Genomic DNA, 22,918 nt, shown 5'->3' with positions numbered 1-22,918 from the left:
TCTCTGCACAGTACTGCTGGCAGTCTGGGGCCAGCCTGGACTACAGGAGCTCCGGACCAGTGTGGGCTGCAGTGTGGAAGGTCCTGTCTCAAATCCCTCTCCTCCCACATATAAATGACAGTCAGAGCGAGGAGTATGTGCTTCAGCCTCACCCAAATTCCTACTTTCTCCCAAACTGAACTAGGGCGGGAGCGTCTGCTTTTGGTTGAGGCGGACCTCTGGATACTGCTGCTCACCTTGCTCCATCTTTGCCTCTAAATGTCCTTCATTCGGGGGTTTCCCTACCGTATCCAGAAGGAATAGGGAATCTGGCTTCTTTTTGTTCTGTGAGACGTCTTACTGTGGCCTGGAACTCATTCTGTAGACTAGGAGGGCTCCAGACTTTCGGTAGTCTTCCTGCTGAGATCGTAGGCCTGGCTCACCATGCCTCCCCTGGGTTTTATTTTGTAATAACTCCTGAGAAACCACCTAAGAACAAGAGAATCATAAACCCAGTTCATACGGTGGTGAGCGGCACTACCTAAATCACTTCTGGGCTCATCATTCCCTTGTAGCAGTCTAGATTTCTGGAGGTCCGAGGGAGAGGGTTACAGCTTTCACCATTCCCTGGTGTCACTTCTCTCCTACTCACCATTCTTAGTAAAGACACACACACAGACCTTTTCCACTTCATTTTGTTTTTGTAGCCCAGGCTGGCCTCAGACCCTCCACAGGCTAGGATTACAATGGAACACCAGCCCCCTGCATTAATCTTTCCTTCAGTAATTAGAAGCATTTTGTTCTTTAGAAACTGTATCTGATCTGTTTAGTGAGAACCATGGTTCTCCCTTGCCCACTGCGTTGTGCACGCCTTAGATTCTCATTTCCTGTTTCTTCTTTTCCTCCACATGGACTGTGGGAACATGGGTAGATGAAACTTGGATGAGAATATGATTCTTCCTATGTGGAATCAGGAAAGCCTGCAGGAGAGGAAGGAGAACTCACTAGTTGTGTGTGAAAGGAGAAACGACCTGGAAGCCAGGCAGAGCTCTGTACCTTGGAGGGTGTATATAGTGGGCTCCACGTCCCCAACTCTGTGATCTCTACTATTGTTCAGTGTACTCTCTACAATTTGGGACTTTTTCTTTCGTTTTTTTGAGACAGTGTTTCTCTGTGTAGCCTTGGCTATCCTGGACTCACGTTGTAGATCAGGCTGGCCTTGAACTCCTAGAGATCTGCTTGCTTCTGCCTCCCTGCAATCTGCTGGGATTACAGATGTGCATCACCAGGTCTGGCCAATTTGGGACATTTTAATCTACTAAATTCAATTTCTCATTTAATGATTACAGTTTGCTTTTACTGGGTCTGGTGGTGCAGGTCTGTAATCCCAGCTATCCTAGAGGCTGAGGCAAGAAGACTGGAAAGTCAAGACCCACCCCACCTAGAGTGAGTTCAGGGGTAACCTGGGTAATTTAGGAAGACTGTCTCAAAAACAAAAAGTAAAGACAGGGCTGGGGCCAGAGCTTAGCAGTAGAGCCTGCCTGGCACGTGGGGCCTGTTTCATCTCTGTTGCACAAAGGGCATGGGGGGGGGCAGTAGGAGACTTGGAGGGGAGAGGGAAGGAAGTAGATCAGATCAGTTAGCTGACTGCGTGGGAGCAAGGTGAAAAGTAGCTTTCTTGCTTTTGAAATCACCTTGGGACAAAGATCCACAGGATCGGGGTAGAGAGTCCAGTTACAACAGTGTCGGTACTTGGAAAAGAGTTCTTTGGTTCCTTCAGTTAGCCTGTCTCTTTATTTCATAAAACATGCTGGGCCTGAACAGAGGCTCCCACATGACATGATTGGTGAAGCCTGTTAAATGGGTATCTGTAGCCCAGGAGCTTCGAATCCTCCAGTTTCTTCCCTGCTTCTTTCTTTGTGTAAGATGTCTTAAGGATTATGAATTTTGGGAAGAATTGTCCTTGTACCTCCTGGATTTATCATTTTTCTCAAAAAAAAAAAAAAAAAGCCAAACAACAACAACAAAAAACCAAGACTCCAAAGAACATGAGAAAAAATGTTCTGTCCACTTTTGCTGTTAAAGATTTTAGTTATCTTTCTGGTACTTTCTATGTATTTTATATGTGAAATTTTACACAATTAAAAATGTTTTTTTGTTTTTTGCTGGTCTGGTAAGCCAGAATGATTTTTCCCCCCTGTGACAGCATCTCCTGTAGCCGAGGTTGGCTTCCAACTTGTTATGTATCCGAAGCTGGCCTTGAATACTTAATCCTTACACCTCCTCTTCCCAAGTGCTGAGGCCAGGACCACTAAGTCTGATGTTGCTTTCTTTCTTTCTTTCTTTTTCTGTTTGATTTTTTGAGACAGTCTTCTCATGGAGTCATAGATGGCCTAGAACTTGCTATGTACACAAGGATGGCCTGAAACTTGCACCAACCCTTCTGCCTCTGCTGCCAGAATCTGGAATTGCAAGCCTGTGTCACATCCTGCCATGATGACGGAAGCAGTTACCAGAGCTCTAATGCTGCCTCATGCTGTGAAATGGTCCTGAGGCTGCAGGGCCGCAGCTTTCCTCCCTTCTCCAAATACTTAAGTGGCTGGATTTGCCCATGGCCCGTTCTCAGGCTCATTTGCACTATGGTGCTCTAAACTACGTATACACATACAATTCTCAATTCTTTCTTTCGCTTCAACTTATTTGGGGCCCTTATATCTGTATTTCTACATATTGGCCGTCACCATCCAGACATGACAGAAACACTGTGAACTCCATGATGAAACCCATTTCTCCACGCTTGTTCCTCCTCAACATCTGTTACAGAATCATTATTTACCTAAGTTATTTAGGGCAGAAATTGGAGGTCCACCCTCGGCTCTTCCCCATCATCATCCAGTTAGTCACTGCCTGCTGAGTGTGCATTCTACATGCACTCCAGTCTGTCTGTCCTTGTTCTCTGCTCCATTCAGTCCTTCCTCAACACAGGAAGTGGACCACTGCAACACCTTCCTAACTGAGCCCTGCGTTCATTCCTGTCATTCTCCCTTTGTGACTGCTCTACTCGCTTGCTTAAACTGTCGTGTAGCTGTACTTACCCGTAACAGCAGTTCCCAAAGGTTGATCTGTGAGCGTATGTGGAGTAAGTTAGAAGAGCCAACTATTAGACTCTGATTTGGCAGTGACTTACAGCACTGCTTGCTCTGCCTATTTGTCAAGCATGACTTCACTTGCTCTCTGAACACAATGAGAAATAGCCGAAACAATGGGTGGTTGCCCCTAACAACCTGACTGCCTGCATCTTGCTCACCTGCCCCATTTGTGGCTTTGGAGTATAAAATGAGAGTACAAACTGGACGTGGGATGGAAGCCCAGGAGCTATCCTGACTTCTCTCCGACTCTCTGGTGTTCAAATAAATGCTTGTTCCATGAAGATTCAACATTGCATTCCTCAACAAGCTCTTGGTGTCAGCTGAAATGATTTTAGGTGGTAGATAGACGATTAAAAAAAGAAACCCACAAAACCCACACTCTCAAGTGTCCCAAGCTGGCCTTGAACTCTCAGTGTAGCTGATAAACTTCTGCTGAACTTTGGAGCCTCCTGGCTGAATGCTGGGATAACAGGCATGCATAACCATGCTTGGTTTTCTGTGGTCCGGGGGACTAACACAGGGCTTTGTGCATGGTAGGCAAAACACCTTTCTCCTCCCCTCCCCCTGCCAAGACAGGGTTTCTCTGTATAGTCTTGCATAACTACACAAGGCTCTGTGTAGCTGTCCTGGACTCACTTTGTAGACCAGGTTGACCATGAACTCACAGAGATATGCCTGCCTCTGCCTCCCAGAGTGCTGGGATCACAGGCATGGGCCAACACACCCAGTGTTGTTCAAATTTACTGTAGAAAGTCTTGCTTTTCTGTTTATAGAAGTGTGATTAAAATGTCCTTTTAGAGTAAATTTGTTTTAAAATCTGGTTAAGAAAAAAAATGCCAAGCAAAAAATAATTTAGAGGATGGGGGGGGGCATATTTCCAAATGTTTCAAATCACAAGTACAGGGCAGAAGGCAAGATGGCTCAGAGGCTAAGAACTTGGCTGCCCTTGGGAAGGACCAGAGTTGGGCTCCAAGCCTCTATACTGGACAGTTCACAACAGCCTGAAACTCCAGCTCCAGGGGATCTGACATCCTTTTCTGAACTCTTCAGAAAACTGTATTTAGGTCCAATACCACCACACAGACACACACACACACAAAAGCAGGTCAAGGTGGTCCATGCTGAGATCTTTGTTAGTTTAAGGCCAGCTTAGTCCATATTGCATTTCAGGCCAGTTGGGACTACATAGTGAGACCTTGTCTCAAATACATAAATAAATCTTAAAAAAAAAAAAAAAAATCATGAGTACTCAAAATATTTGAAGAAGAGAAATTTCTTATTTTAGGATTAAACAGCAAAATTTTTAGCATGGCAATATGATCCTATGCTGCCATTTGCACATTTATTTCGTAGTCACATAACTTTAAACATACAGCATTCCTTTTCATTCTAACATTTCACGTTCATTCATTTCTTCTTTAACATGGGACAGGTGCCAGGCACAAGTTTTGGAGATAATTACAAATACAGGGCTAGAGAGCTGGCTCAGCAATTAAGAGCATTGGCTGATCTCCCAGAGGACCTGGGTTCAATTCCCGGCACCCACATGGCAGCTCACAACTGTCTGTAACTCCAGGATCCAACACTCTCACACAGACATCTATGCAGGCAAAACACTAATGCACATAAAAATTTAAAAATATACGTTTTTTTTAAAAAGCATCTTTACTGTAAGGATTACATCCTAAAGGGGAATATAATCAATAATTGTTAGAAACAAAACAAGGTAATTAGACATCCTTTTTTTTAAATTCTAAGAAGGAAACAGGAAAAGAGGATAGTAAAACTGCTTTCAGGTGACAGTACTGAAACCCGAAGGATGAAGCTGAGCCACCCATGCCAAAGAAGTGGAGGGACAGCATTGGGATGCAGGCTGGCCCGGCATGTGCTCTACCTAAGCTACACTCCTGGCCCTGGGAACTGAAAGTTGCAAAATCCCTGAGATGAGAAGAGTACACCACAGGTAAAAGCAACTGCAGAGGGGGATCAATAAGCTAGCCTGGTCTACCCAGGAGTGCCAGGGCAGCCAAGGTTACATAGTAAGACCCTGCCTTAAAAATAAAATAAAAAACAACAGACCAACAACCCACATGTGATGGATATTTGTGGTTGTCAACTACATCTGGAATGAACTATGAATCCAGAAATGGAGGGCACACCTGTGGGATAGTTTCTGCTTGGTTTGAAGGGGGTGGATCCACTTCTAGTCCAGACCTTTGAGGCAGAAAGACACATCTCTGATCCTGATCTTGAGGTGGGAAGACACACTCCTTTAATCCTACTTTTGAGATAGGTAGACACCCTGTTAATCTGGGCCACACAGGCTTCCATGACATGGAAGAAGGAAGATTTGGTTCTTTGCCTGCTTCCCCTCACCTTGCTAACAAGTCCATTCCTCACTGGCACTTCAGCCTCCTCCTTCCGGATTCCAGCATATACTGAAAACCAGCTGAGACACCAGCCTTGTGGGGCTGGGCAACTATCAGATTCTTGGACTTTCTGTAACCAGCTGGCCATTGTTAGATTAGCTGGACTGCAGCCTGTAAGTCATTTCCATAAATCCCATATATGTGTATATAGAGAAAGAGAGATTATGTGACTCCAGAAAACCCTGACTAATACACCATACTACCTTCAAGAATGTGAAGCTGCTGTTTTTAAGGCTCTGATGCCTCCTTTCTTGTCTGTCTCTTATTTGTGCCATGCTGGGAATGAAACCTGGGGCATCATGAACACTACAGCAAACTCTTATCAAATGAGCTACATTCTCAGCTCCAGGAGTTACCGTAAAAAAAAAAAAAAAAAAAAAAAAAGAAACCAAGTATGGTGGGACACACCTTTATTCCTACCAATCCAGAGGCCAAAGCAGACAGATCTCTGCCTGGTCTACAGTGAGACCCATCTCAAAACAACAAAAAATTGTTATCTGCCTGACTAATGACATTTCAGCTGTCCTGTCTGGAATTAAAAGCATGCACCATCATCACTCAGCATTGAACTCATTCTTTTAATGCTTGCTATAAAGATCGGATTGCTTCTTCGAACAGAGTATGTATGCTCTAAGGTAGTTTTTAGTCTTAATTTATATATATATATAGAAGTCAGAGGGCACCTTGGAAAACTCATTTCTTTCCTTCCACCATTTGGATGCCAGGGATCCAACTCAGGATGTCAGGCTTCGCGGTATCAGCCTTTACCAACCCTCATTATTTGAGATTAAAAACAACAAAAATTTAATTCAACTTCCATTTGCTAATCTGGAGTGGAGAGACGGAAAACAAACCTCTAATAAGGAAACTGACACGGCTTAATAGGATTTGTTAGCTGAAGGTTTTAGGGGAAAGTCACTGACTTCACTCACTCTTTGAATTTGTCCCAACGTGCCTGCTCCCCACCGGCTCAAGATAGCTGTTGGGAGCACTTCCCGCACCATTTTACTTTACTTTATATTTTTTGAGACAAGATCTAATTCTGTAACCTCGGAGCCGGGCGTGGTGGCACACGCTTTTAATCCCAGCAGCTATAGGTGGTTATGTGTGAGTTGGAGGCAAGCCAGGGCTACACAAAGAGACCCTGTCTCAAATAAACAAACAAAACAAAATCCACAACGGCCCGTTAACGCACACCTTTAATCCCAGCACCTGGGAGGCAGAGTCTGAGGAAGGTGGATCTCTGTGAGTTCGAGGCCAGCTTGGTCTACAAAATAGGACAGCCAAGGCTGTGTAGCGGCTACACAGAGAAACCCTGTCTCGAAAAACCAAACCAAACCAAACCCAACGCCAACCTGTGCAGCCTTGGCTGGCCTAGGACTCACCAGGCGGACCAGGATGGCCTCCAACTCAACGTGACCCACCCGTGCTCACGAGGGCGCAGGTTGAGAGCGTTTCGCCACGCAGCGTTTCCAGCCTCACTGCACGGTAGCGCCGCCTGCGTTTGCGAATTTTTACCGCGCCGAAGGCGGGACTCGGAGCCGATTGCTGATTGGCCGGCCTGGCCGGTGACGTTTGCGCGCTGCGACAGTTTCCCGAGGTGCCTCGCTCCTGGCAGCGCAGACGAGAGCGCCGAGGGAAGCAAGATGGCGGACGTGCTGGATCTTCACGAGGCCGGGGGCGAGGATTTCGCCATGGATGAGGATGGGGACGGTGAGGAGAGTGGAGGCGGCTGCGGGAAGCGGGGAAGGTGCGAGAGGAGGACGCCGGAGGAGGCATTTTTGGGGGGTTGTGGGCCTAGGGACCGGGTCTCGAATAGATAGACTCCTCCCCCCTGGGAAGGAATTAGGGGCGGAACCGGGAAGGGGCGGAACCTGCAGTCGGTGCTGTATGCTCCCAGACACTCTCGGAAACCTACAAGATGACTCTTATTCTTGTTGCTTCTCATTTTCTTATCTGTAACTCTAGAGAGCATCCACAAACTAAAAGAGAAAGCGAAGAAACGAAAGGGCCGCGGCTTTGGCTCCGGTGAGTGTGGGGAGCAGGGTAGTGCTCTAATAGCGAGAAGCCCGCGAATTTGGGGGTCCGATGGGAACACACCTGGAGGGCAGTTTTCGGTGATCTGGTATGTGTTCTTTTAGAAGAGGGGTCCCGAGCGCGGATGCGGGAGGATTATGACAGTGTGGAGCAGGATGGCGATGAACCAGGACCACAACGCTGTAAGTAAATAGGACCTGCGAAGTGTTTGTCCGTATTGGCACTTAAATGGAAATAGGTAAGAGATTGTTTAACCAGCCTCGAGAGTCCAGTCATTGCTTACTGCAGTTCTGCTTGGAATTTTTCATTTTTAGTTGTTTGTTTTTGTGTTTTGAGACAGGGTTCCCAGTGTAACATGGCTGACCTGAAACTTTTTTTGTAGTCCAGGCTGGTCTTGAACTTACATCATATACCTCCCGAGTGGTGGGATTAAAGGCCTGCCATACCAGGCCTTGCTTTTTTGTTGTTGATGATACAGTGTCTCACTATGTAGCTCTACCTTGCCTGGAACTTGCTCTGTAGACCAGGATGACCTGGAACTCACAGATCTGCCTGGGTCTGTCTCCTGAGTACTGGGTTTTTGTTTTTCGAGATAGGGTTTCTCTGTGAAGCCCTGGCTGTCTTGAACTCACTCTGTAGACCATTGTGGCGTCAAACTCGGGAATCTACCTGTCTCTACCTCCTAAGTGCTGGTATTGAAGTCATGGGCCACCGTGCCTGATCTAGTACTGGGCTTTTTATCTTACATGCTCAGAAAACACCCTTTCGTACCCCACAGCTGTTGAAGGTTGGATTCTCTTTGTCACTGGAGTCCACGAAGAAGCCACTGAAGAAGATATCCATGACAAATTCGCTGAATATGGGGAAATAAAAAACATCCACCTTAATTTGGACAGGCGTACAGGATACTTGAAGGTAGATTTTCTTGCTTCCTTCGCTATTAACTCTTAGATAATCCTGGTGGTTATTTTGTGTTTGCTGTGGTTGGCTAAGAATGGGGAGTAAGTGAAATGCCATTGGAAGTTGATTGATACCCATGAGAAAGACAAGCAGCACAGTCATGTTGCGTGTACGTTGGTATGTGATACGCTTTTTACAGTGTAGAGCTGGTAAAGTTTTCTGCTAAGCATGCATTTCGGGTTTCAGAAAGAGGCTGCTTGGTGGTTGGGGAAGTCAAGTTTTGATACTTTTGTATTTTTCCCCAGGGATACACACTAGTTGAGTATGAAACATACAAAGAGGCTCAGGCTGCCATGGAGGGACTCAATGGTCAAGATTTGATGGGACAGCCAATCAGTGTTGACTGGTGTTTTGTTCGTGGTCCACCAAAGGGCAAGAGGAGGTAAAATGGAGGGGAGGGCAAACATTTGCCTTAGTGAAGGGAACATGAGCAAGATGAATAAGCATATTGTATTCTTCCTCTGATGGAATCTCTCTTTTTTTTTTTTTTTCTTAGAGGTGGCCGAAGACGAAGCAGGAGTCCAGACCGAAGACGCCGTTGATAGAGCCTCTGTTGACCAGGTGGTCTCTCTACGAGTCCATTTGGTTATACTGCCTTGGATACATAGGGCTAGGGTAGAACTGTGTTTATATTTAATTCCTTACCCTATCTACTTAGTATAGCTTTTGAGCCTAAAAAAATGATAATAAATGTTTCACTTTGTTTTTCTACATTTAAAATTATTTTATGGTTCTGTAAACTCTGAATAACCATTAGAGTTATTTTGAAGATACTTGGGACTGGAGTGTAATTCTCAGTTTCTAGAAAGGCTCAAAGAGAGTGCTCAGTATTTCTTTCTCTTCGAAGACAAGAGCAGGGGTAGTGAGACTTTCTTATGGTTAGTGAATGTTTCTTACACACTTAGTGAGTAGATGTTATATTAGTGTGTCTTTTGCTGCTCTGTCAGACAGTCTTGTGTAGCCCCGGTTGACCCTGAGCTCATTGTGTTGCCAAGAATGACCTTGAAGGACTGGTACTGGCCTCTTGTCCCCCAGGTGCCAAGATTCCAGGTATGGGCCTCCAGTTTCTGTGGTCTCTGGAATTGAAGCATTGTGCTTTGAGATGCTCGGCCAGCTCTTCCTTGAATATGGTGCTGAATATGACTTTGTTAGGTTCCTACAAAACAAAAGAAATCCAGCTTGAATACGATGTGATAATATGTGCACCTTTAATCCCAGCACTGGGAAGGCAGAGGCAGGAGGATCTCTTTGAGTTCAAGGCCAGCCTGGTCTACAGAGAGAATTCCAGGATAGCCAGGGATATAAAGAGAGACCCTGTCTTGAAAAACCAAAAGAAAGAAAGACATTACATTTCCTTTATCATAGTTTTTAGCTGAAGTGATTTTTTCTCGTATGTCTGTAGCAACTGTGTGATTGTTGTTGTTTTGAAGTCTAAAGTCACTGTGGCCCACAGTGGCCTCAGACTGCTTCTGTCTCTGTCTCCCCAGTGCTTAATGGCAGATATTAAACCAAGAGTTTTTTCAGATGCTTTCGGCTGCTTTTCCCTTCATTTTGGTAAATTGCTGGGGGTTTTGGATTGAATTGGCTAAGAAAGTGTTTTAGTTTAGGGTTTGCAGGATTAGGGTGCCTTGGGTCTTTCTGGTAATGTAGATTGAATAACTGTTATTGGGTAAAAGGTAAGCCTGGTTCTCAGATTTCTAGATATTCTAAGGAATTTGGAAGAGTGAGTTGAGCAAGCATGAAGGACTTTAGGACTAACTAGTAAATCTATTAGCTAGAGAGACGTTAGAGGAACTGCTTGGATATGACCTGGCTATTCTGAATTAGTTGGAAAGATCCTCTTTTTATTCTGTGTTCTTATGTTTCCAGATTGTCTTTGTGCTTTGCTTGAGAAGTATAAAAATAGCTCATTAGGGGTAGAGATGTGGCTCAGTTGGTAGGGCGGCACGGTGGCTCCTGTCTGTAACCCCAGCACTTACTTGGAAGGAGTGACAGAGAAGCATAAGCTCAGGTCACCCACAGCCACAGCCAGGTGGCCAGAGGCCTGGGTCATGTGACAGCTTGTCTTGGGGGGGAGGTGGAGAGCAGGGAAACTCATTCATTATGTGCCCTTCTAATCATCCTTTTTCCGCAGAACCTAATCATGTATAGTAGAAACTTTCCTTTTAACTACTAAGACTTTGAAACTTGAGCTTACGGATATAAGCAGTTTTCTGCTATTCCTATGTCGTTCTCTAGACCATAAAAAACCTACATTTTTGTTTATCTTCATTTGAATGTATACCAGGTATTCCAGTAGTTTTTTTTTTTTTAATTTATATATTTTTATGTGTATTGGTGTTTTTGCCTCCATGTATATCTGTGAGAGTGCCAGATTTTGGAGTTACAATTGTGAGCTGCCATGTGGGTGCTGGGATTTGAACCCCAAGGCCTTCAGAAGATCAGTCAGTTCCCTTAACCATCTCTCCAGCCCACTCACTTTTGCTTTGTTTTTCCTTCAGGCTTTTGAGACAGGGCTTCTCTTGTGTAATTCCTGGCTGTCGTGGAACTCACTCCATAGAGCAGTCTGGTCTCGAAATCACAGATACCCACCTGCCTCTTCCTAGCCCTAAGATTAAAGGTGTGCGCCACCACCGACCGACAGTTTTGTCTTGTTTTTTAATATTTATCAGTCATCTGTCTATCCAGTGTTTTGCCTGCACGTATGTTTGTGTGTGTGTGTGTGTGCTGATGCCTCAGAAGGTCAGAACAGGGCTCCAGATCTGGGACAGGAGTTGCAGGTGGTTGTGAGTTGCTGTGTGGGTGGGGGGGGATTCAATCCTATGTCTTCTGGAAGAGCAGCCACTGCTCTTAACCCCTCAGCCAACTCCAGCCCTAGGTTTCTTTTTACGGTGGGTGGTAGAGATCCTGTTTGTAATATTGTCTTTTTTTTTTTTTTTTTTTTCCTTTACAATCAGGCTTTTGCTGCTGCTGCTGCTGCTGCTGCTGCTTTTTAGGCAAGATCTTAAAACTAGCTCAGGGGAGTCTGGAACTCAACTCTGTTACTACGTTTTCCTCCAGTGCTGGGTCGTTGAGATTAACAGGTGCAGAACAGTCAGGCTTGTGTTTAATTTCTGATACTTTATGATTTGAGGATTAATCTTGGGCTTTTTAATGATGGGGTCTTGCTATTTCACCTTGGCTGGCCTGGAATTCACAAATAGACTACTAGTCATGTGAACCTCCTACCTCTGTCTCCAGATTGCTGTAATTATAGGCGTGTACCACAGTGCCTAACTAATTTTAATATAGAATCAGTAAAACTCACAAACTTCAGTCAGCCTCCACCTCTTAGTGTGTCTCTACTTGCCTCAGGATAAACAACTATCTGTGACCTAGCCCACCTTTCCTCTCTCAGAAAAGTTTTCCCTGAACTTCAAGAGTTAGAGACACATTCCATTCTTGGTTAACACTTACTGTGGCTGGGCATACCAGGCGAGAGGTTGCCACAAGGACCTGCATGTAGCATTTAAGTGTACTGATGGCCTTTTTTTTTTTTTGAGACAGGATTTCTCTTTGTAGCCTTGGCTGTCCTGGACTTACTTTGTAGACCAGGCTGTCCTCGAACTCACAGCAATCCACCTGCTTCTGCTGCCCAGTACTGGGATTAAAGGTGTGAGTCTCCATCCCCAGCTTGGACATAATTTCTTGAATGGAATAGAAACCACAAAATTTAACCCAAAGCTCCAGAATTTTTATGTATCGGTGTTTTGCTTTTCAAGTTTGTGTCCCACATGCGTGCCTGGTACCTGCTGAGGTTTGAAGATGGTATTGGAGCCCCTGGAACTGGTTACAGATGGTTGTGAGCCAATGTGTGTACTGGAAATTGAACCCTAGTTCTCTCCAACTCCACAGCCAGACTTCCATTCTCCACCTCTCTCTTTTTTTGAGACCATGTTCTCTGTTTAGCCATGGCTGTTCTGAAACCTGCTGTGTAGACCAGCCTGGCCTCAAATTCAGAGGTCTATGCTGGGATTAAAAGTGAGTGAGCCACTATGCTTGGCTAGGGTAAAAAACATTTATTTTACACGTATGAATGTCAGCCTGATATATACATACGTGCATCGAGTATGTGCCTGGTGCCGGTGGAGGCCAGAAGGGAGCGTCAGATCCCCTGGAGGCAGTTGTGAGCTGCTATTCATATGCTGGGAATTGAACCCCCTTCCATGGCAAGAGCAGTAAGTACTCTTAACCACCAAGCCAGAGCGCCAGCACTAAAGTCAGTCTCAGCTCTGGCTGGACTGAATGGAACTCTAGATAAATTTAAGGTGGCTTTAAACTTTAGCAGTCTCCTGCCTCTGCCTCATAAGTGTTGGAAGTACACGTATGTTCCATCCCCCGGGAAAATGAAGGGGTCTGGCATGTAAATCATCCTAACTTCACGGGAGATAGAGCCTCCCTCCCACAGGATTCATGGCTAGTGGCAGAGCATGAGGTGCAGTAACTTCCCAGGCACCTACTGTGTAGCCAAATTCCTGTTCAGCCCTTCATTCACCTAGGGCAGGGCAAACCAGAAATCAGGTCTCCCGCGTACATTTCGTTCACACCTGAGCACTGGATGAAAAAGACAGTACTGCTTCGGGGCAGGAAAGCTGCTGCTCACACGCCAATTAGTTTTTGGAGACATGGCTGTCTAACGTGATGTCTCCAACCAGACACTGGACAAGAGTAGTTCAAGTAGGGGCCTAACCACAGAAGACCACAGAAGACCGGTAGGTTGTTGGCGGCTAAACGATTCCAGAGTAGCGTGTCTGGGAAGAGTTCGAGTCGGCTGGGTTTCTGCGGTGCACTGACCACAGCACGGCCAGGCTTCTTCCAGCAAAGTAACACACGGCATAATGGTCACTGCCGTTCGGCCACTGCTGTCCCTAGAAGACGGGACTCTGACTGTTTCCACGCCTTCCACCGTCCATCAGCACGCTGTCCTGGAAGGTGGCCTGCGGCTATTGTCCGCTCGCTTCTGCCCCTAGACTCTTCGTGTGTTCGGAGGAGGTTGCCAAGCGGCACCTCGGCGCACGGCTTTCCCGTGGGTCGTTTGTCGGGGCGGGCTTCTCCGCGCCGGAGCGCTGAGGCGGGAGGCGTGTGCGCCCCGGAAGCGCCCTGCCGCCTCTCGCGGCTCCGCAGGCTCCACCCCGTGCTGCTGAGTAAAGCGCAAAGCGCGCCCGGGGTCGTGCTTAGGGGCCGGAGACCTTCCAGCCGCGGGTGAGCGGCCGGAGGCCACCCACCATCTTGCTTCGAGTCCTGAAATTCCGCTTCGGGGCGCTCCGGCTGCCTGGCTGTCCTGCCGCCGTTTGTCCCTCGCGAAGCCCCGTTGCTCGCCCGGGAGGCGTGACTAGGGGCTGGAAGCAGGCGGGCCGCGGCGCCGTGGGCCCGGGCTGCCGCTGTCATGGACGCCTGGGTCCGCTTCAGTGCTCAGAGCCAAGCCCGGGAGCGGCTGTGTAGGTGCGGCCGACGGCGGGGCGCGGGCGGGAGGGCGGAGCAGGTCCCCGCGAGGCGGCGGGCGCGCTACGGGGGTCCCTGAGGGTCAGCCGTGGCTACGGGGGCCCGCGCGGCCCCGGGGATCGCACTCTGCAGCCGGTTGTGAGATGATTCTTTTCTGCTCACGGGAGAGATGGGGAAACTGAGGCACGAGCGGGCCAGCGGGGAGGCCGCCCAGGGTTACCGTGTCCACAAAGAGCAACAGTTTCCTCACCTCCCGGGTGGCATGAGGGGCGATCCTCCCGGTTCTGCGTCCTCTAGCTGTCACCTAGGAGCAGCGCTGTCTTGGCTCTCCGGGTTTCCATTCAGTTCAAGGACCTTAATGTCTTAGCTCACCTACCTGGAGGCTGCTTCAACTAGCTCTCCTCCTGTTGAGTTTCATGTATAAATTCGTGTGTGGACGCTGTGATGGACCGCAGCTAGTTACTGGCCCCTGTAGGCCTCATCATTTTCAAAACTCTTACTCCCTTAATTCCAAAGAGTGCTCTCCACCACTCTGTGGGCTTTATTTTCCCTTCATGTTTTTCTCTCCCCTCTGGCCTTGAGGAAAAAAAGGAAAGATATTGGTGTAAAAAAGGAAATGCCCCTGGAGGAGTTTTTGTTTTCAAATTTACCTATTACTTGTCTGAGTGTTTTGTCTGCCAGTATATATGTGCACATGTGTGCCTGGTGCTTGCAGAGGTCAGAAGAGGGTGCTGGAGCCCCCGGGACAGGAGTTACAGGGAGCTGGGAGCCGCCATGTGGGTGCTGGGAATGCAAGCCCGGTCTTCTGCAAGAACAAGTGCTCTCAATCGCCTCACCAGTCCGCGGGAGGACGTGTTAGTCGGAGACCTGCCCGGAGGCCTGGCCCTCACTTTGCCTGTCCTCCCGTCCAGGGCCGCCCAGTATGCCTGTTCTCTTCTTGGCCATGCTTTGCAAAGACACGGGGCCAGTCCCGAGTTACAGAAGCAGATTCGACAGCTGGAGGGCCATCTGAGCCTTGGAAGGAAGTGTAAGTAGTCAAACTTTTCTTTTATCATCCTCATTGCCTCACCTTCCTGTATTTTCCCTTTCGTCATCATTTGGCTCCCTTCTGCATGCCTCCAATTGAGATAAGAGAACGGGCATAAGGAAGTTATCACTGATTGAAGCGAAGGGAGCAAGTAAAAACTAGACATCACAGCAATTAACTTCAATTTGAAGTTTAAAAAAATGAACAAATTATATTTACTCTTTCTTATTGTGTGTTATTGTTGCTGACTCACTTTTTTTCTTTCTTCTCTGCCCCCACCCCTGCCTCTCCACTTCCAATCCATCGCTGTCCCTTATCCTTCTCTGCAAGTGCTACGCCTGGGGAACTCAGCGGACGCCCTCGAGTCAGCCAAAAGAGCTGTGCACCTCTCAGATGTTGTCCTGAGATTCTGCATCACTGTCAGCCACCTCAATCGAGCCTTGTACTTTGCCTGTGACAATGTTCTGTGGGCTGGAAAGTCCGGACTAGCTCCCCGTGTGGACCAGGAAAAGTGGGCGCAGCGTTCATTCAGGTGTGTTTTCACTTTACAAGACTATTTCTAGCCTCTGTTCTGCATAGCAAATATGTATATATGTATGTGTAATATTCAGCATTGTATGTGTATGGGTATTTTGCCTGCATGTGTGTGTGTCTGTGCACCCTCTGTGTGCTCTGGTGCTGCCCGAGGCCAAAAGAGGGCATCAGAATTGGAGTTAGATGGCTGTGAGCCATCATATGGGTTCTAGGACTTAAAACCCAGGTCGTAGGGAAGAGCAGCCAGTGCCTTTAGCCACTAAATCACCATTGCAGCCCCATAGATCTACGTTGTTGTTGTTTTTTTTTTTTTAAGTATTATTGTAGGAGGGGGAGTCTAGCACAGTGCGGGTCTGTAGGTCAGAGGACAGCTTTCCGTGGTTGGCTTTCTTCTACTGTGAGTTCCGGGCGCCAAACTCAGGTCGGGAATAAAAGTCAGACCATCAGGCTGGTGTGGCTTCCACCTTCTGAGCCATCTCTCTGGCCCACAACTTGCTATATTTATGAGACAGGGGTATCTCAGTTGCATTGCATCTGTTGATTCAAGCAAGCATAGACTGAAAATGTTAAGGGAAAATTAAATATGTGGAAAAAAATTGTGTCATTCTTTAAATACTATAGTGTGACACTTCTCGTTGCGTATATATTGTATTAGATATTATAAACAATCTAGAGGTGGCTACAGGGGCTGTGTGCATTCTATAGAAATGCAATCCCATTTTATCTAAGGGAACTTGAGCAGCTGTGGATTTGGGGAGGATTTGGGTGGGTGGGAGGGGCATGATCCTGAAATTAATCCTCCATGGATGCCAGGACTATATATTATTTGTTTATATGTCTGTTTTTGAGACAAGGTCTTACTGTGTAACCCTAGCTGACTCACTATATAGACGGTGCTGTCTTTGAACTCACAGAGATCTACCTAACTGCTTCCAAAATGCTAGAACTAAAGGTGTGCTCCACTGTGCCAGGCCAATTATATCTATCTTAATTGACCATTTGGTTTCCAATCTTCATTTACATCTTAAACCATAAAAGGGTAACAGTATCAGATGGTAATTGTATTTGCTATACTATAATAACTGACTAAGATGATAAATGTTGGCGGTGATAAATATTATATCACTTTTATTATAACTAAGCCATAGATAGTCCACCCTGATTGCCCTCCTACTCACTTATTCTATTTTCCTTTAAAAAAATTTTTATATATTATTTTATGTGTGTGTGTGTGTGTGTGTGTGTGTGTGTGCGCGCGCACGAGGTCGGGGGAGTTGGCATTGCCACACTGTGCATGGAGGTCGGTTTGCAAGCCTGGTTCTCTCCTTCCACAACGTGGATCTCAAGATTGGACTCAAGTCATCACATTGGATGACAGCTGCCTTTACCCTGCTGAGTCATCTTGTGTGCTGTTGTTGCTTTGTTTGTTTGTTTTGAGATAGGTCTCACTACATAGCCCAGTATAGCCTTAAACTTAGAATTATCCTGCTTTAGACACTTCACTTCTAGGATAGGTTTACAGGCAGGTGATAGCATGTCTATTTTTTTTTTTTTTAATGATACGAAGTCTCCTAGGGCTGAGATAGCACAGTTCTACAAGCATGAAGACCTGAGTTTGATCCCAGAACCCACCTGTAAAAAACAGGCATGGTGACACATTCTTGTAAACCTAGCAATGTGGAGGTTAAACAGGAGGGCTCCTAAGGCTCTCTGGCCAGCCACCTGGGACAGTGAGCAAGTTCCAGGCCTAGTGAGAACTCTTGTCTCAAAACCAAGGTGGACAGCACCTGAGGAGTGACCCCAAGGCTGGACTCCAGGCTCCACATGCACACATGTGCACCCCAACACGGGAAAGACACGGGGGTCTTGCTGCTTGCTCAGGGTGGTCCAGACAATCCTCCCACCTCAGCCGCCCAAGTGTCTGGGACTCCGTGCACCACTGCCACTGTGCTTGCATTTTCCAAAAACATTTCTTAGTTTGTTACTCTGGGCCAGGAGAGTAGGAAAAAGCCAAACAAATGTGGTGCCTGACCCTTGAAACTTAAAGTTCAGAATGATGCAGGGAGTCAAGGCAAGCAAACCTGAGTTCGATCCCTGGAGCTCAGGTAAAGGTGGAAGGAGAGAACCAACCCACAAAGTTTTTCTTTGATTTTAATATGTACACCATTGCTCTTGTATAAAACAAATAAATGTAAAAGGAGAAAAGGAAGCAGGGCTCATTACAGTGTGATAAGGGAGCCAGTTATTAAAACAAACAATTAGACCAGTGAAATGGTTGGAGAGCCTATGACAGAAGGAGAGAATTGGGACACAGCCTCCACACATGCACGATGGCAGACATATGCCCACGCGCACACACGACATTTTAAAGAACTGAAGTGGGTCTAGAGAAATGACTCAGTGGTTAAGAACACTGGCTGCTCTTCCAAAGGAAATGGGTTCGATTCCCAGCACCCACATGACAGCTCAGAACCATGTATAACTCCAGTTCCAGGGGAATCTGATGCCCTCTTCCGGCCTCCACAGGCACTGCATTCGCGTGTTCACAGAAATACATTCTGGCAAAATGACGATACACACGAAATAAAGAACTCTTAAAAAAACCCTAAAACTAAAACCAATCACCACTCACAACAAACAGCAAGCTCCAGGTAGACCCCGTCTACAGAGACAAGGTGGCAGGACCAAGAGCAGGGCTGGAGGCTGTCCGTTGGTCTCTCAGACACATACGTATGCACCTGCCCACACTTTTGCCTACACACACACGCGCACACACAGAGCCACAAAAACAAGAACAAAGCCCCATAGGCTTTTGTATTTAAATTTTAGCTAATATAAGCCTGTTTATGAGAAGGTTCATGCAGGATTGAGAATTCACAGGCAGCCCGGACTACACAGTGAAACAAATTCTGTCTCAAAAAAAAAAAAAGTAAAAGATTTTGCACTGGAACAAGTGTGGTGACGCACGCGTTTGATTCCGGCACTTGGAGGCAGGGGCAGGGGGATCTCCTGAGTTTGAGGTGTGTATGCCTAGTCTACACAGGGAGGTCCATGTCAGCCAGTGCTCCGGAGCGAGACTGTCTCCAAGATGAAACAAAACGAAACAGAAAAGCAGAAATTTTTGTGCTTAAGGAATTGATAGTCTAATATTTCTAGCAATCACTTAATAGTTCTGGACCTTTTTCGTGGAGGTCTTTGACTTTTTTCCTTAAAGTTTGTCTTTAAATGCTCTCAAGTGTGTATAAATAGTTTTTTCTGCCTTTCTTGGGACAGGGGCTCATGTAGCGCAGGCTGCCCTGTAACTCTAAGTGTTAGAATTACAAACATGCCCGGACGCTTCAGCCTGTGTCTCTCTCTCTGTGGGTTTTTGAAACAGCTTTCTCTGTGTAGCCCTGGCTGTCCTGGAACTCATTCTGTGTAACTAACTTTTTTTTTTTCTTTCAAAATAGTTTGCATTCTTAAGGTCAAGCAAGTTAAGTGTGTTTTTCCTGTGTGTGTACGTGTGTGTGTATTCACAAGTGTGTGCAAAATACCTGGGCACATGTATGCATCCAGGGTTTGCTTTGGAAGCCTCCGTCTGTCCTTCTCCACCGTAGTCCCTGACGCCTGGTCTTTCGGTTGAACCCAGAGCTCACTTGCACAATGGACGCCTGACTAGCCATCTTGTTCTGGGAGATTCCCTGTCTTCATGTCTGTCAGCATTGATACAGGTTCTGTGGACCTGAACTTGGGTCCTCACTCATGCAAGCACCGGACCACTGCCATTTCTGCAGCTCAGAGTGTGCTGCGTTATATGGATTGTCTCAGAAATGAAATTTGAAGTTGCTCTTGGCGGAGTCTAAGGTGCACATAAACACAGACAATGATAGAACAGGAGGAGGGTTCTTTTTTCTGTATCATTTTCTGGGGCATAATCATATGTATTTGAGCGCCCACACGGCAGCTCACAGCCACCTGTAACTCCTGTTCCAGGGGACCTGCCGTCCTCTTCTGGCCTTCACATGGTGCACAGACATACATGCAGGCAAAGCACCCACATACCCAAAATAAATAATTTTAAAATGCTCGTGGTGAGATCTTTCGTGTGATAAGAACACCTGAGCTGAAAGCAACCCGCTTAGCAAATTAGCTGTATTATTTATTTTACATATGAGTGCTTTGCTGCATGACAGAAGAGAGCATTAGATCTTTAATAGATGGTCGTGAGCCACCATGTAGGTACTGGGAATTGAACTCGGGACCTCTGGAAGAACAGCCACTGTTCTTAACTGCTGAGCCATCTTTCCAGCCCGATACAGTTATATTAACTGAGGTCACCATGCTGTATGTTAGATGGACAGACCTATTTATTTTGCAGAACTGAATGTTTGTCTCATTGGCTAACATCTTTCTGTTTCTCATCTCCTCCAATCCTAGCGACCACCGTTCCATTCTGTACCTTGATGATTTAATATAAGTGAGATCATACGTCTTTCTGTATGAGATTTATTGAACCTAGTGTATTGTCCTCAAGGAAGGACAGCTCTGTTTTGGTGTTGCTGATACTGGACTTGATTGGGACTCATGCATGCAAAGCAAATACCCGTGTGTGTGTGTGTGTGTGTGTGTGTGTGTGTATGTGTGTGTGTGTGTGTGTATCCCTGGCTGTCCTGGAACTCACTCTGTAGACCAGGCTGGCCTTGAACTCGGAGATCCACCTGCCTCTGCCTCCTGAGTGCTGGGATTACAGGTGTGCAGCGCCACTGCCCAGCCTGCAGGACGTATTTTTTAACTTAAAAAAAAGTATGTATGTGGGTGCCATGGTGTATCTGTGGATTTCAGAGGACAACTTAGGGAAGTCAGTTTTAGCCTCCATGGGGGTGCTGGGGATTGAACTTAGATCTTCAGCCTTGGTGGCAAGTGCCTTTACCCACTAGGCTGTCTCATCAGTCCCAGCGTGAGCATTTCTAGTTATAGCACTCATTTCTGATGTTCTAATATGGAGTCCCTCTGCGGTACATGAAAAAGGTGTTTACATTTGTGCAGGATATCTTGGGTAGGTATTTCTGCCTTTTCTAACTTGTGTATCTGCCCTGTGTGTCTCAGGTACTATTTGTTCTCCCTCATCATGAATCTGAGCCGCGATGCTTATGAGATTCGCCTGTTGATGGAGCAAGAGACTTCAGCTTATAGCCGGCGAATGAAGGTCTCTGGAGTAGGAGTCTCAGGAGGAGTTGAGCCTGGGGGACTTGGGGCACCAGGGCCTCCAGGAGGGTGCCTGCCACAGCTGGTTCTGAAGTTTCGACTCCGAATCCTGCTACTGGCTCGTGTCCTTCGAGGTCACCCCCCTCTTCTGCTGGACGTGCTCAGAAATGCGTGTGACCTCTTCATCCCGCTGGACAAGCTAGGCCTCTGGCGTTGTGGCCCTGGGGTTGTGGGGCTGTGTGGCCTCATTTCCTCCATTCTGTCTATTCTCACCCTAATCTGTCCCTGGCTAAGACTCAAGCCCTGACACTATGTACAGGATAGGGAAGGGAGCCTGAGCTGGTGAGATGGGATCTTAGAGTGTCCCTATATGCCAGCCTCATTCCAAGCTGACTCCCTGACTGAAGTTAAGATCCAGATACTTAGGGACAAAGGGAAGAGCCTTGCCAAAGACGAGACAAGGTCAGGAAGGTGATGCTACATTGCCAGAATCTTTTTGCTATCTTCCCTTTATCTGTCTTGAGTCTGGTTAGGAATTTGTCACCATGCGACAGAATTGTCTTTCTGAATCCCCTGTCTAGATTCTGAAGAGGAGAATTATTTTTTTGGTAGGGGAGTGTAAGCTTTGGGTGGTAGAGCATATTCTTTCTTTTCCAAAGCAGAATGTAGCATCGTTTCCTCCTTCACACACCATAATTTTCAAGGCTTAATTTCACGTCCCAACAAGCTCTTTCTTCACATCTCCCCAGCACAGGCTGTTTGACGATCCTTCCCGTGTCCACCTCCCCTGACTCCCTCCTGACTTAGCACTGACTCTTCTCTGTCCTCCACGCCTTTCAGCTTCTGCTTACACTTTGATATTAGAATTTCCTCCTCCCCTGGCTCTTGCCCTTTCTTTAGCTCTCCATACTGATGCTATATCTAGCCTCGTGCTGTAAATACTGTACAATGGCTCCGTGTGAATAACTGTGGTCTGTGCCCACAGTGCAAGCAAGCCTACCGGGACGACAAATTGAAGATCAGTTTGCTGACTGACTTATTTATTCAGTTTCAAGATGGGGGTCTCACTAAGTTACCTAGGTTGGCCTGAAACTCTTGACTTCTGCCTCAGACTACTGAGTAGCTAAAAAACAGATGTGTGCCACTCCATCCAGCTGTTCATTGACATCTGGTCTGGTCTTTTCATGTTCTGGTCATTTTCAGCTTTAGTTCCTGTGACTGTGGATGGGTTTCTGTAGCACTGGCAGCTAATGCTGTTAGTTACTCTTAGGTTTTTACCCAGAAGCTTAAGTTTGAGGGAAAGTAGGTAGTGGACATACGAAAGAAGTGAGATGCTTCTCCCATTCTTTTTTTTTTTTTTTTTTTTTTAACAATTTATTCACTTCATATCTTGGTTGTAGGCCCCTCCTCATCTCCTCCTGGTCCCACCCTTCCTCCCTCTTCTCCTCCCCCCATCCCACTCCCCTAGTCCATAGAAAGGGGGCACAGTGCTCCTCTACTGTCTGACCCTAGCCTATCAAGTCCCATCAAGACTGCCTTGATCCTCTTCCTCTTTGGCCTGACAAGGTTGCCCTGCCAGGGGGATGTGCTCAAATAGCAGGCAACTGAGTTCATGTCAGACAGCCTCTGCTCCCTGGTCCTTGATTGATGCATCAGTCTCTGCTGACCCCTTGGCCCGGATTTGTTGGCTTTGTTGGTCTTCTTTGTGGCACTCCTGTCCCCTCCCTGCCCTCCTATACCCCACTTCTTCCATAAGATGCCCTGTGCTCTGTCCAGCTTTTACCATTCTTGAGACATTTATAGCCTCAAGCTGAAGGAGGGGTGGTCTAAACCAAGACAATTATATTGACACTAAAAAGCACGCCTGTTGAAAAAGGCTCTCTGGGAGCTATTCAGCACACACACGCATGATCAGAACTCAATGGGCTGGCAAGCACAGTAGGACCACCCTCACACCAGGCACGAAAGTGCCGCTGTCGCCACTGTCAGCTCTTATTTTGCATTTGCCAGGTTGATAGTAATAAGTTAAAAAAATGTCTGTAGCCTCTACTTTCTGTTCTAAAATGGAGTAAATCATTGGACAAATAAACAGTGGAAAAAACAGCCCCAGAAAGGGTCACATTTTGTGTTCTCTGCAT

General features: G+C 46.7%; 2 protein-coding genes across 4 annotated transcripts; both read left to right on the top strand.

Moving 5' to 3' along the window:
- Window positions 1-7,166: 7,166 nt before the first annotated feature.
- Rbm8a (RNA binding motif protein 8A) lies at window positions 7,167-11,197 on the top strand. 3 transcript variants are annotated; one of them, XM_055603780.1, is made up of 7 exons: window positions 7,167-7,270; window positions 7,526-7,585; window positions 7,699-7,776; window positions 8,373-8,509; window positions 8,800-8,936; window positions 9,051-9,115; window positions 11,056-11,197. In XM_055603780.1, exons 1-6 carry the CDS (start codon window positions 7,204-7,206, stop codon window positions 9,094-9,096), a joined length of 525 nt encoding a protein of 174 aa, XP_055459755.1. In that variant the 5' UTR covers window positions 7,167-7,203; the 3' UTR covers window positions 9,097-9,115; window positions 11,056-11,197. The 3 variants fall into 3 exon arrangements, with proteins under 3 accessions (XP_055459755.1, XP_055459756.1, XP_055459754.1); XM_055603781.1 differs by lacking the exon at window positions 11,056-11,197 and having other exon boundaries at window positions 7,702-7,776; window positions 9,051-10,079; XM_055603779.1 differs by lacking the exon at window positions 11,056-11,197 and having other exon boundaries at window positions 9,051-10,079.
- Window positions 11,198-13,913: 2,716 nt separating this feature from the next.
- Window positions 13,914-22,883, top strand: Pex11b (peroxisomal biogenesis factor 11 beta). The gene is made up of 4 exons (XM_055603778.1): window positions 13,914-14,035; window positions 14,947-15,062; window positions 15,393-15,594; window positions 20,682-22,883. The coding sequence occupies exons 1-4, from the start codon at window positions 13,980-13,982 to the stop codon at window positions 21,085-21,087; spliced, it is 780 nt and encodes a 259-aa protein (XP_055459753.1). The 5' UTR covers window positions 13,914-13,979; the 3' UTR covers window positions 21,088-22,883.
- Window positions 22,884-22,918: the final 35 nt, after the last annotated feature.

The sequence above is a fragment of the Psammomys obesus genome, unplaced genomic scaffold (genome assembly GCF_907164565.1).
Source record: "Psammomys obesus unplaced genomic scaffold, mPsaObe1.curated_primary_1811, whole genome shotgun sequence".
NCBI classification, from domain to species: domain Eukaryota; kingdom Metazoa; phylum Chordata; class Mammalia; order Rodentia; family Muridae; genus Psammomys; species Psammomys obesus.
This window is presented reverse-complemented; position numbering and strand designations above follow the sequence as displayed.